This window comes from Copidosoma floridanum, unplaced genomic scaffold (genome assembly GCF_036245765.1).
Source record: "Copidosoma floridanum isolate Cflo_tuat_1 unplaced genomic scaffold, Cflo_Japanese_pri ptg000021l, whole genome shotgun sequence".
Taxonomy (NCBI): Eukaryota; Metazoa; Arthropoda; class Insecta; order Hymenoptera; family Encyrtidae; genus Copidosoma; species Copidosoma floridanum.
In genome coordinates, this window is record NW_028321898.1 from 7,685,493 (window position 1) to 7,699,107 (window position 13,615).

At 38.4% G+C, this 13,615-nt stretch overlaps 1 protein-coding gene across 2 annotated transcripts in view; it reads left to right on the top strand.

Annotated features, from left to right (window-relative positions):
- Su(Tpl) (Suppressor of Triplolethal) overlaps window positions 1–13,615 on the top strand; it is a 415,814-nt gene that overhangs the window by 86,794 nt on the left and 315,405 nt on the right. For both annotated transcript variants that reach the window (XM_089594169.1, XM_089594170.1), the window contains exon 2: window positions 12,823–12,870. In XM_089594169.1, coding sequence (XP_089450295.1) covers window positions 12,823–12,870 — 48 coding nt within the window. The remainder of the gene's footprint in view (window positions 1–12,822; window positions 12,871–13,615) is intronic.

A 13,615-nucleotide genomic window follows, 5' to 3' on the forward strand; every position in this document is an offset into this window, starting at 1 on the left:
AGGCAAAGGGAACAGATAGGAAGAGACAGGAAGCCAAAGAGCAGACAAAGAGCTCGGGCCTGTGAGCGTGTGATACTGCGTGATGGTTTTGGTTTATTTTGTTTTTTTTCCGCGATCACCTCGTTTCTGAAGTTTTTGGTGCAACGTTTGCTGTTCTCTCATTTTTTTTATTTCTACTGTTTTTTAAGTGTATATTACGAGGAATATTAAGTATCACCGAAGATATCTAGAGAACACCGGCCCGGTTGAGGTTGAAGGCTTCTGCCGTGTTCATCCTTATTGCGTGCTCCCCATTACAACCTCCAAGGATAAACGTTGATACAAAACTTCAAATATAAAAATAGACGTGCTTAATCTCTTAAATTTTTTATTCAGAATAGATAGCTTCTACTATTCTCAATCATCTTTCACAAATAATTCATCATTAAATTATCTCATAATGTACATTTGTTTTTCGTAAAGTTTCTATGCATTTTTGCATGCAGTTATATGAATATAGTAGGTGAATTATACTAAAACCATAGGACATACTACTTATTTCGCATCTTGCTAAATTAGTAAGGTAAAACACTCAATACCGGAACAAGCTACGCAAACCTAGTTCATATATTCTTCAATAAAGAAAATGAAATTATTTTTTAGAAAAAATTTTTGCTGTGTTAAGTAACTTATTCAAGAATTTATTACAAAGTAAAATAACTTACTACAATATTTTAAATTTTTATAAATATTATTAAAAGGCAAGAAGCTTGTTGTTCTAAAGTAGGACAGCTACCTATTTTATTATTTTTTTGCTTTCTAAACTGGGACAACCATTGCTTATAGAGGAGCACCTGTTTAAAATACATGATAATTTTTTCTCATATAGATAGTGTTATCGTTTTTAAAGTTAAACTTTACTCAGAAACTATTTCCAGGCATGTAAAATCATCAACCAGAAATTTGATGTATAAAAATTCCCGCAATTGGAAAGACGGATTGTCTTACACACTGCATTCCACTGCATAAGTTGAGATTCTTATAATTTTGGCAGTCTGCCACTTAAGGTATATGGAATTCGCCTATGTCTTAAAGTAGAACGGTCAAAAAAAGTTGCGCGTAAATAGAACTACATTTTTTAAGATGTTTCAATATTAGTTTTAGACACTTCGGATTTTCATACATAGTTAGTGCACATAATAAAATAATAAAGTATTTGTTTCGTGGAAATTACTAATTGTCACTCAATAATTCATACTTAGTGTTGCTGTCACACTTTAGGTAAGATTTTTTTATGTGTCCTAGTATTGGTATACGTTTACCTGAGTTGTACCACTGCTAAAGCAGCTTGGTGTATTCAGTCGAAACTGTAGATTATCTTCAGTGTAGAAATCTTAAAATTTTTCATAAAATTTAGTTCTTCGTTACAAGTTAGGAAAATTATATTTTAAAGTAAATACATTTTTCAAAAGTTGGTGAAATTGATCTGTTTTAATTATTCGTAGTAATTTATAAATGTTTTCATATAAATAAATCACTCGTAACGTTGAAAAACCAGGTTCCAAAATTTTCTTATTAAATTAAATTTATATTGTACTGTGGGTGATGTAACACAAGAAGTTGAAAATAGTTACTACCTATTATGAAGGATGCAAACGTAACTGCTTAGCAATATACAGTAACTGTCACGTACGATATCATAGCTACACGTACGTGCGCCCCCTCTTTTTGGGGCCTACTACAGATGATTGTAGTGGGAGAGAGCAAAGCGATAAGCCGATAGGATGCTGAAAGGAGCGCTCGCTCTGGCTGGAACCGTCAAGGACGAAGGTCGTACACACGCGACGCGCTCTTCTCTCGTTTTTGCATTAATAAAGACGTTGATACTAGTTCCTCGACTATTTACTTCGTGCGCACCCCAAGACCATAGAATCCTACGCAACAGTTTTGGTGTCAGAAGTGGGATGGTCATCGCGATTAAATAAAAATAAAATTTTTTTTTTTCGGTTTTTGTCGACGATAAAATATCGACTCTCGCGATTTTTGGGAAACACACATAGTGTCGTGCCACAAAGTGAACTAGGAACTGCTACGAGAGAAATTAGCGGAGCGAGGAGTTGCTGAAGTACGAAAAAAAAAAGCAGCTTCAATCAAGGACCAAGGCGGAGGATACCCGGGACTACGATAGAAATCAAGCAACAAGGATGATAAAGATCTTGGTCGCCATTATTCTAGCCGGGAGCATATGGTAAGTACTTGAGATTCATAAATAAATAAATATATTTAACTGTCCAAGGGGTCCTGTTAAAATTTTTTAGTGCGTTATAAATTTATTTTTTTTGCTATATCGGTTTTGCGTTCGGTATCCTCCTCATAGTATTGGCGGTGCGTCATTAAGGTAATTTTTCGTGAGTCAGGAAAATTTCGGACCGTAAAAATAAATTGGTCAGATTGAAAGTAAGAAAATAATAAATAAATAAATAATAAATTAGACACACGGTAAATGTTAAAGTAAAGCGGTTTTGTCATCGTAAGATAGGAACGCAAAGAATCGTACAGAAATTTACTTATAAGTGTTTAAGCGCTCTCATACAGACAGGAAAGAAAGAATTTCAAAAAAAAAAGAATAATAAAGAACCTACGATGGAAAACTTCGATGAAGCACACAGTGATGTAGTAAGTGTTAGGGAGGACGAAATTCCCTCGTATCCGGAAAATGAGTCGGAGTCAGAAATACTGACCGTATTTTTAGAGCACAGCCCCGAAACTCAAATGGAATGGGAAAAAATGGGTAAGAAACAGCGTATGCTAATGTTGAAGTTTTTGAAAAAAATGAAACCTGGGGTGATTAGGGAGAAAGTTTCACAAACAACGTCATGCATAACGGGGGTGGGTGCAGAATATTCAAACACCGTAAGAAACGACGCTGCGAATACGTCACCCTTAAAGAATGCAGATTATACAGCCGGAAATGGGATGAGCGAAATTTCGAGGGACGTAAACTCGTACTCGAAAGATAGGTTCGATTGCAAAGATACACATGATACGCTTCAACATGCGTTCAGACGAGGAGAAAAACAAGCGGCGCAGCAAACAGCACAGCAATGCGTGACTCAGTTTTCGGAGGAAGCACTTACACAAAATTGTAGGGAATTAGTATTTGGCCATAAAAACAATTGGAACTTACCGTCAAGGACGTTGGAAGAAATAAGAATGTATGGGGGGCAGCAAACGGGAATCCCAAATTTTTCGGGCGCAAGGATGCAGGACGCTGGACCCAGCTACGAACCCACGGGCCCAATAAATGAAAGGGTGAGAGGCCAACCGATAGCACCGTCATCTGACTGGCCGTTTCGGGATAATAACATGCACGGGGAATACATTTTGCGAGAGCAGCAACATCAAGCGCAGCCAAATCCGACTTATATAAACCCTATCATGAGTCAACAGCGAGTGGAAAACACGCACCCTGTCAGCATACACTATAGTGCACTGTCCCATGTCAACAGCGCGGCGAGTGGCATCCCTATATTTAACGGGGATCCAATAAACTTTCCGCTTTTTGAACAGATGGTGAGGACAGCAAATCTAGCAGTTCCGCCGCAATATGAAAAATACTTTATTGGTACGTTAGGCGGTAAACTTAGGGGGATGGCGGCAGATCAATTTTGCACCCGGTTATCACTGTTTAATACCGTAGACGCATTTTTACTTGCGCTGTCACGGCGATTCGGGAGCATGGGAGGCATAGATACACAGCTAGCCCAACTCAAGTCACTGACTCAACTGAATAGCGAGTCAGTTATTCAGTACTGCAGCCGGGTGCAACGGTTGCATAATAGAATAATGATGACCCATGACGCCAACCCACAGCTGTCCCAGATTCAAAAAAATGCCCTAAAACAATCTGCGGATAGAGAGTCAGCGAAACAGTTTATATATGGGTTGAAAGCGCCATACAATTGGAACGTGGCCGGGGTAAAACCTGCAACACTGGAGGAGGCTATTGAAGCGGCTATAGATGTAGATAACGAGTTAAGTTTACGTTAAATGGCACCTAATGATTTTAGCACATATGCAACACGGGAGAGTTGTTTTGGTAAGAGGAATCCAAGGATAGGCATGGTAATCAGCGATGCGCCGGAGGGAAAGAGCGATACGGACGAATGGGACGGCATCAAAGATGTTAAGTGGTGCTCATATTGTCAGGAGCACTGTCTGCATTCTACGAGCGGGTGCGAAAAGCTATGGAGGGACGCGAAAAACGGAAGAATAAAAGACCCCGATAGGCCCGAAACAGAACCACCCAAGAGACTAACAGAGATAAGGGACAAAAATGAAGGAAGACCTGCGTACAATGATCAGGCACCTAATGTGCAGTATAGTGACCCTGACCCTAGAAATTACCATAACAAACATAATAGATACACATCCAATTATAATAATTATAACAATAATAATAGAAACTTCAATGGCAACAATAGTCGCCCTCCGGCGAATAATAACAGGAACAATAATAGGCAATTCGAAGAGAACAGGAATTTTAATGGTCGAAATAGGGGAAATAATTATGCACCCAATAATAATTATAATAATCATAATCAACGACGAGAAAATAATTACAATAATTACGCACCCGGTAATAACAATTATAACAGTTATAATCAGCAACGAGAAAACAATTATAACAATTACGCGCCCGGTAATGACAATTATAACAATTATAATCAGCGACGGGAAAATAATTATAATAACTATGGACCCAGGGACAACAATTACAACCTTAACAATCAAAGAGGAAACCAAAATAATCAATACAATCATGAGAAAAATACGAGAACAGACGGGTCACGCGCGGAAAATTTAAACTCCCAGGATGCTCGATGCGCTCCCCAAGCGTCGGGCATCCCCCAGTAGATAGGAAGATAAGAAAAACACTTGACAGCAGAAAAACGGCAAACGTAAAGGTAAGAGAGTCGCTAGCTGCGAGTGTAAGAGTTGATATGACGACAAGGAGAGATAATTTGCCTCAAAACAGCCCTCAAATAGAAGTAGGACGAAGCAATAACGGAAGCGAGCCTCAGCGTGAAGCAAGAATAAATATATTTCTAGCAGGTAGGACACCCCCTTCGGTATTTATGACAAGCACTCAACTAAGAGGGGGGGAAGCAAAATTCTATGCGGACACAGGAGCTGAAATTTCTATTATAAAGGAAGACAGTATTCTTCCAAATGCATTCTTTGACGTAAGGAACCGAGTAAGAATTGTAGGTGTTACGCACGGAGAGCGTAGCACTTTAGGTGTAGTTGAAATACCACTGAATGGCCTTATGTGTAGGTTGCATGTGGTCCCACGCGACTTCCCAATAGATGGGGAAGGTATTATTGGATGGGACATTTTTAAGTTATATCAAGGTCGCATAAGTGTGGCAGAAAATATTTTCGAATTAGGAGGAATGAAAATTAATTTAATCGAGCCAGAGATGCTCGAGATTCTTGCTAGGTCAAGGCAAGTTATATATGCCCGTGTTGGGATAAATAGCGAAAAAATAAAAGTAGGGTGGGTTCCTTTGCAAAGAATGAGAGAAGGAGTTTTATTCGGAAATTTTATAGCCACAAATAATAGTGGAAAAGTTTATGCTGAGTGTGTAAACACACTAAATGAAACAATAAGCATACCTGTACCGGAAATAAAGTTATTAGAATGCGAAGTGATGCGAGAGGCCGATCCATTTAGCGTCGAAGGGGACGACGCTCGGGGCGTTAATGAGGCAATTATAAGACTTTTTGAGGCAGATGGCCAAGAAAGGAGAAAAATGAACAAAGTTCAATATGGCGTTACAAATAATTATACAAGTGGCGGGTCCAATAGTGATTTCAAGGACACTGACAATTTGAGTAGGTTGTCGGATAAAGGAAAAATAGCGAGAATCGATAAAATAATGCAGCTTATTGATGTTTCAAGTTGCAACGAGGAAGAAAAGTCACACGTCCGGAAACTCATAGAGTATAATCCGTTTGTATTTGGCCTAGATGGAGAACCACTGAAAGCAACTCATATATTGAAACACCGCATCATAACTACGACGGACAAGCCCGTGACGGCGAAGCGCTATAGGTACCCACCAGCGCTAAGAGAACAGATGAAAAAAGAGATAGAGAAATTGCTCGAGCAAGGAATCGTCGAGCCTTCGAAATCACCATACAATTCTAACATGTGGATTGTACCCAAGCATGCGGGGCCGGACGGGGAGAAACGTTGGCGCGTGGTAACTGATTTTAGGCAGCTCAATGAAATAACTGTAGGAAGTTGCCATCCCTTACCATTCCAAAGTGATATACTCGAGCATTTAGCGTCAGCTCGATACATTACAGTAGTCGATCTAAAACAGGGATTTTTCCAAATAGAAATTCATGAGGATGACGCACACAAAACAGCGTTTTCTGGGCCAGACGGTCATTATCAGTATAGGAGAATGCCAATGGGGTGTACGGACTCGCCGAATACATTCTTGAGAGCGATGTCACTCGCGTTGGCGGGTCTACAAGGTCATGAAATCGAAGTGTATTTGGATGATATCATGGTGTTTGCTCCGAACCTCGAAGAGCATGAGAGGCGTTTTATTAGACTTTTAAAGCGGCTTTCGGAAGCAAACTTGACAATTGAGCCGAAAAAATGCCAATTTTTGAAACGCGAAGCGAAAGTACTGGGACACGTAGTAGGAAACGGACAAATAAAAACAGATCCAAAAAAAATCGAAGCAGCGAGGAAATATCCGAGACCTACGAATGCAAAGAAAATCAAACAATTTCTTGGATTTGTCGGATATTATAGACGATTTATCCAGAATTATGCAAAAATTGCTCAGCCGCTCTCCAAACTCTTGAGAAAAGAAACAGAGTTCAAATGGGAAGAGCAGCAGGAGCAAGCTTTCAAAACATTAGTTGACGCATTATGTAGTGAGCCGGTACTTATTGCACCAAATCTAGACAAGCCTTTTATAGTCACAACAGATGCATCAGACTACGCAATAGGAGAAATATTAAGTCAAGGCGAGTTGGGTAAAGATAGACCGTGTGAATATGCTTCACGATGCCTTCGAGGGAGCGAATTACGCTACCCAACGTATGATAAGGAGCTGTTGGCTATAGTGTTTGCAAAAGAACAGTTTCGGCCGTACTTATTTGGGCGCAAATTTACAGTGGTCACGGATCATGAGCCATTAAAACATTACCACACGTCAAAGAAGCCCGACATAAGGTTTAATAGGCTAAAAGCGGAGCTACGAGGCTACGAATTTGACGTAGTATATCGGCCAGGCATTTCGAACAAAGCACCCGACGCACTCTCTCGAAATCCAGTAATAGGAGAGGGAGAAATAAACACTGAGCGGCCACGCCAAGAACTGTATCAGCTGGCGGACGAACAGGAGAAAGAAGGACTAGCCGATAGCGATGGGCCTCCAGCGCGCATTTTTAAAATACGAGCGACCCGTAAACAGCGTACTCAGGGAAATACTAAAAAGGGGAAAATCATTTACTCTGATTCAGAGGATTCGGATAAAAAAGTACAGAGAAAAAAACAAAATTTGGATGAATGGAAAGAAAATAAGTATGAAACGAAAATAGATGGTCAAGCTGATGGTGAGGGAGATTCCGAATCCGAGGAAAAAGTAGGAACAAACGAAAAATTAAGCAGGAAAATAAAGAAAACAGTGAGAAAAAGAGGTCGCCCAAGAAAGAATATTATAGTTAGCAATTTAAAAACAGAAACAGATACGGAACGCAACGAGATTTCGTCAAAAGACGTTATTGTTGCAAATTGCGGAACACCAGTAATAATGAATAGCGAATCGAAAAATCACAGTACGGGACTCGATGATTGGGGCTGGCAGCTGATACAAACAAGCTTGGCGGCCGAAGAGGCGAGGAGAGTGAAAGGCACCCGAAAGTTAACGGAAGCAAACGAGGTAGATGAAAGCATCGTAACATTTGGCAAAGGTGGTTTTGAAGGCAGAGGTGTTGAAGCGTCGGAGAGAGCCGATCAAGCACGAGAAAGATCGAGGGAAGAAGAGAGTGAAGGAGAGACACCACAGTACGAGCATACAGCAAATGAGCCGCTCACTGACGGTACTTATGAATGTAATAAAAGGGAGAAAAAAAAACAATTATATGAGGGACAGAATGAAAATAAGCTCAATATGGAAATAGAAAGCACAGGTTCGGATGCATCAGATGATCAGGTTGAAAAAATGACAAGACCAATCGCTACGGCAGGGGATGATCCTATTTCCCAAGGAATGACGGACGGAAAATTAGGTTATATTATGAAAGAACCGGGGTTTCGAAGGGGAGTAAAAACGACGAGTACACCAGCAGCAGTACTAACCGAGGAGAGAAAACGAAAATTGCGCAAGAGACAAATGGACACATTAAACAGACAAAAGCCGAATTGTTCAATTACGCCGACAATAATGAGCCCTTCGAAGGAAATAGTAATAGCTAATTGTGATACGCCACAAACGTCAAATAGTACAACGGCACAAAACACGGAAGAAGAAGAACATAGGTCAGCAGAGCTCTCAGTGAGCGCGGAAACAAATTTCGCTCCAATAACAGAGGCAGACAAGGAACCGGATATACACGATTTGTTAGAGGGAAGATCAGACGAACTGCGAGCGCAAGTTATGATCGACGTAAGAAGGCGAGATGTAGAGGGAAGACCGGGAATGAGGATTGACGTGTGGGAGCCCAACGAAAAGCGCATAAGGCCCCCACCTGAACCACCACCCCCACCAGACCCTTAAAGCCACTGTAAGCCATTGATTGAAAAGAGTACAACGACGATAGTAATAACAATATTGATAATGTTAATAATAATGATTGTAATATTAATAATAATAATGATGACAGAAGCAATACACAATGTAAGAATAATAAAGCTAGTACACTGATATAGTATATTGTATAGAAGACAGGATGAACAGAAACATACGGGTATAAATATATATAGGGAAAAGCGTTAGTTTTTAGTAATTCGCGGCCCTCGGACGAGCCGCGAGTGAATAAAAAATTATAATTGAAATATAATTGAGAAAATATAAAATAACTGATATCTGCGTAACCATAAGATACTTTGTACAATTAACCCACCCCCTTGTAAAGAAAGAATATTGATAAAATACTTACAAAAATTTAGTTTTCTTAAATTTTCGCGGCCCTCGGACGTACCACGAAAAAAAAAATGAGCTGACGGAGGCAGGTAAATAAACAATAACGTTAGGACCGAAGAAAAACGGAAACACATATATGCACACTGGTAAAGGCAGGGAGTTATAAAAATAACATACGACTGATATGAGAACAAAAAATAAAGCAGACAAGATGCGCGCGTGGCATTCTCTAACAAAAAATGTAACAAAAAGAATTTATAATGAGAATAATAACAATAATAGTCAGAGTTATGTAATAATAACGATGAAAATAACAATAAGGTAATTAACAGGTAGCATTACCAAAACAAAAGCGAGGAGCTACGATCAACAAAAAATTATATAACACGTATAAAAATATTAACATTAGGCTGCAAGCATGGAAGATACAGGTTGAAATAGACAAAAAAAATAAATTAAAAGGCAGAGAAGAGTCCGAAAAGAATATCAATCAGATTTTAGGTAACACGACTTATTGTTGTTGTTGCTGAACAGTGTAAAGCAATCACATTCGCGGCGTTTAAAACCACCCCTTCCTTCCTCGAAGATATCCTAAAATACCCCACTACTCTCAGCAATTCCACAAAGATCCTTCCAGCACGTACCTGGAGCAATTGAAAGCAATTCTCGTGAACGACGGACGCCCATGGACTGCACAGTGAACTCCCTTAGCTGACGCTAGTATCCGGGAGAGCACAAGCAAGTAATGCATTAAAATTAACAAAAAAAATCAACAAAACGGATTACTTAGATACGAGAATGACGTTAGAGAAATAACTAGCAATGCTGCTGAAAACAACCCCAACGATTTCTGCTGAAATGAACCCGTCCAGTACCTCATGGCGTGGGGCATACCAAAGACTCGCAGAGATTACGGTGACGGAAAACTACTAGGAACAGCAGAAAAAAAGAAAAGAAAAAAAAAAAAAGCAGAAAAAAATAAACAAAAACAAAAAAATCAAAAAAGATGGGAATGGTGATTTAGTAGTCACCAACCTGGGCAAACATAATGGCTACGGCACGCAAAATTAAGTATATGAATCTATAAAAAGCCACAATACAAGCTAGCGGAAAGGGAGAGAAGAAAGTGGAAAATAATAGTTGCAGTGAATGGGCACAAGCACTGTCGGATTATCGAAATCTATAAGGCTCCATCATAATTCCTTTTCCATACATGACACACAAGAACGGAAGGAAGGGAGCGGAAAATTTTACGAACAGAAAATCGGACAGACTAATATAAGCCAATTGAGCCTCGGGCACAAGATTGACAATCTTCGCGGACTCGCCTCTGTTGGAGTATAATAATAATTAAATGTGTTAATAAAGTGTACTTATTGAATTACCAACAAGAATGAGAAATATAAAAAAAAAAATTATAAAAATAATAAAGACAGAGTAAGAAAATATTAGGCATGTGGCAACAAGGAAGCGTAGTCGTAGTAAAATAGCGAGAAATAGATTTATGTATACTGTATAGCGTGTGAGAAAACAGAAATCTGTAAAGAGAGTGCCACACTCGCAACTGAAAATAAGCACACGGTTCTTGAATGGTAAATGCATTGGGTAGCGTCATAGTCGAGTAAAGCACCTTCCAGGTACATATATGTGCGTGAGCGTAGATGTAGGAAAATAGAACGTTAACAAAGACGACACAGCCAACCGCTCTCTTTTCTCGCCCCTCACTCTCTCTACTGCGGTTCTTAAAAGATGTCAAAAACAAGAATATACCCGCGGGAATAGAGAAGGATATACGAAATAAGAAACCATTACGGTGGAGTGTATCACCCAGCATACGAATACGAGGAAGTGCAAATAAAAGGAGAACTGTCAGGCTACAAGGGTTAACCGTGGACGGTGGCGGAAATATTATTAGGCACGGCGGTAAATTCGTTCGGGTTCCTAAAATGGGGGGGCCCCTTAATACTAAATTTGGCTAGAATGCTTACAGGTAGAAGGAACCGTTCCGGAAGCGAAGGCGCAGCGGCGGGTGCAGTGACAGCGCAACCAATAATGCTACAGACCATACAAAGACCAGTCGCATCGCAAAACCAAGTACGCCTAGCGGTCAGAAGTGCACCTCCGGCAGCTGAAAAAACAAAACGTCCTCGTGCATAAGAGGATATATATATATATATAAAAAAAAAAAAGGAAATAATTTTTAATTAAATTTTGTATACATACATAAATCTCGGTTACGTTTGTTTATTATAATTAAGTTACCATATTTACGAACAAAAATGCATTATGTGAAAATATCTAACAGGCTCGTAGCACAGCCAACTGTAACAATAACACGAATCAAAAACATTAAAAGAAAGATCGAATCAACAGTAGGAAAATAAGTAATATTATACGATACATTATAACATACTGTTATGCCATATTTTACAAGTTTAACATGGATAACCTACAGTGGGATTAAATATTTAGTTAATAATTAGTAGAAATAACTTGAAGATTATTACACTCTATTAATTTATAAATGAGAATTTTGCAATATTGCACTATATTATAAAGGGAGAAGAGCGTGAACAAAAACAATAAATGCTTACACAAAAAAACAATTTAGCGAATTTGTGTAAAGCAGGAACAAGGACATGTTTTTTTTTTTTTCTCTCAACCTTTTTACTCCTACGTTAGAAATCTCACATACAATATAAACAACATTACACGAACATTACTCTAGCACAAACATGTAAATTAAAAAGGGAAATCGCCATCGAGGACGATAGCGGCGCGGCCTCGGACGTGTCACGTACGATATCATAGCTACACGTACGTGCGCCCCCTCTTTTTGGGGCCTACTACAGATGATTGTAGTGGGAGAGAGCAAAGCGATAAGCCGATAGGATGCTGAAAGGAGCGCTCTCTCTGGCTGGAACCGTCAAGGACGAAGGTCGTACACACGCGACGCGCTCTTCTCTCGTTTTTGCATTAATAAAGACGTTGATACTAGTTCCTCGACTATTTACTTCGTGCGCACCCCAAGACCATAGAATCCTACGCAACAGTAACATTTAATTTTAATGATTTTTAAAAATATCATGAAGTAAGCATTATAGTTTTTTTGTAATAAAACTATTTATGTAAGTATTTAAAAGATGACCAAGTATCTGAATCATTAGAATATGATCCCAGTGTTGTTCAAGCTTATTTGCAACCAATAATTAAATTGATCTTCAAAGTTAATCCTAGCGTAACTGTAAAATGATGTTATGTAACTTTATAAAAAACGATGAACATACATTTATTTGTGTTTATCCTTAACAACATGACTTTGTATTATATTTTGTAAATGTGATCCAAACTTAAGAGTTTTCATTTTCTGCCTCTAATTTTAAAGTTTTTCGAAATTTGCTCATATATTTCTGTTTGTTTGAACCATAAAGAGTGTGATTTAAAAGTTGGTATTGGCGCATTGCATTAATGCGTATGTATTGTATAGTAAAGAGGCCTCGTAAGCCGCATAGTAACATGTACAAAATCAATCTGTATGTTCAATTTTCTACTGATTTCAGTTCAAAGCACGTATTTGTATATATATTTTTTAATTTTTGAGCTAAAAACCTGCTTACCTCTCTGCACGTAAGACTAACGCTGTAATTAAAAATACTTGTGCTTTTTTCAGAACAAAATCAGTTTATGCCCTACCATACAGTTCCTGGGAAATGAAGGGGTAAGTAATGAAAGTTAATGAGATTGTGAATTTTATTAGTATCTATTTAAGTGTATTTTAAACATTAATTTTTAATACATACGTAAATCTCAGTAGGGAAATAGTAGTTTTCCTACGAGTTTGAAAAGTCTTTGTTTGCGAACCGAGAGGTTTGTGGCCTGAGCCGAAGGCGAGGTCCGTAACGAGATTCGTAAAGGAGACTTTTCGAACGAGTATCGGCAAACTGCTTTTTTGCCCGAGAAAGTACCAGCCTCCCAAAACCACCCGAGGGCGGAAAAATTATTTTTTTTAGCAAAAGCCCTCTTAAAATAGTAATTTTTTAGCCCTAAAAAGTTGTTGAGACCAACCTCGATATTGCCAAATTATCAGTTATACTGTCCTTGTACTACAATGAAAATTTGTCTGGGTATTCAATAAAATTATTCAAGTTTTCTATGATTTAAATATACGTTTATTATCATAAAAATTATTACAGCTGTTTTGGTACACTGCAACTCCTAGATCACATAGAACATAGCTGCTGACTAAAAATTATATTACGCTACGTCATAATAACCTAATAAAATTATATTTAGTATCTTCAACAAAAATATATGAAAAAAAGTATATACAAGTAATAATTATTAAATAGGTGGTATAACTTTATATTTATCTAACGTGAATTATTCAACTCTAGCAAACAGTTATGCATTGTTCAGTTTTTTTATGTATTCATTTATGTTGTTTTTAGATACTGTAGTTTTTA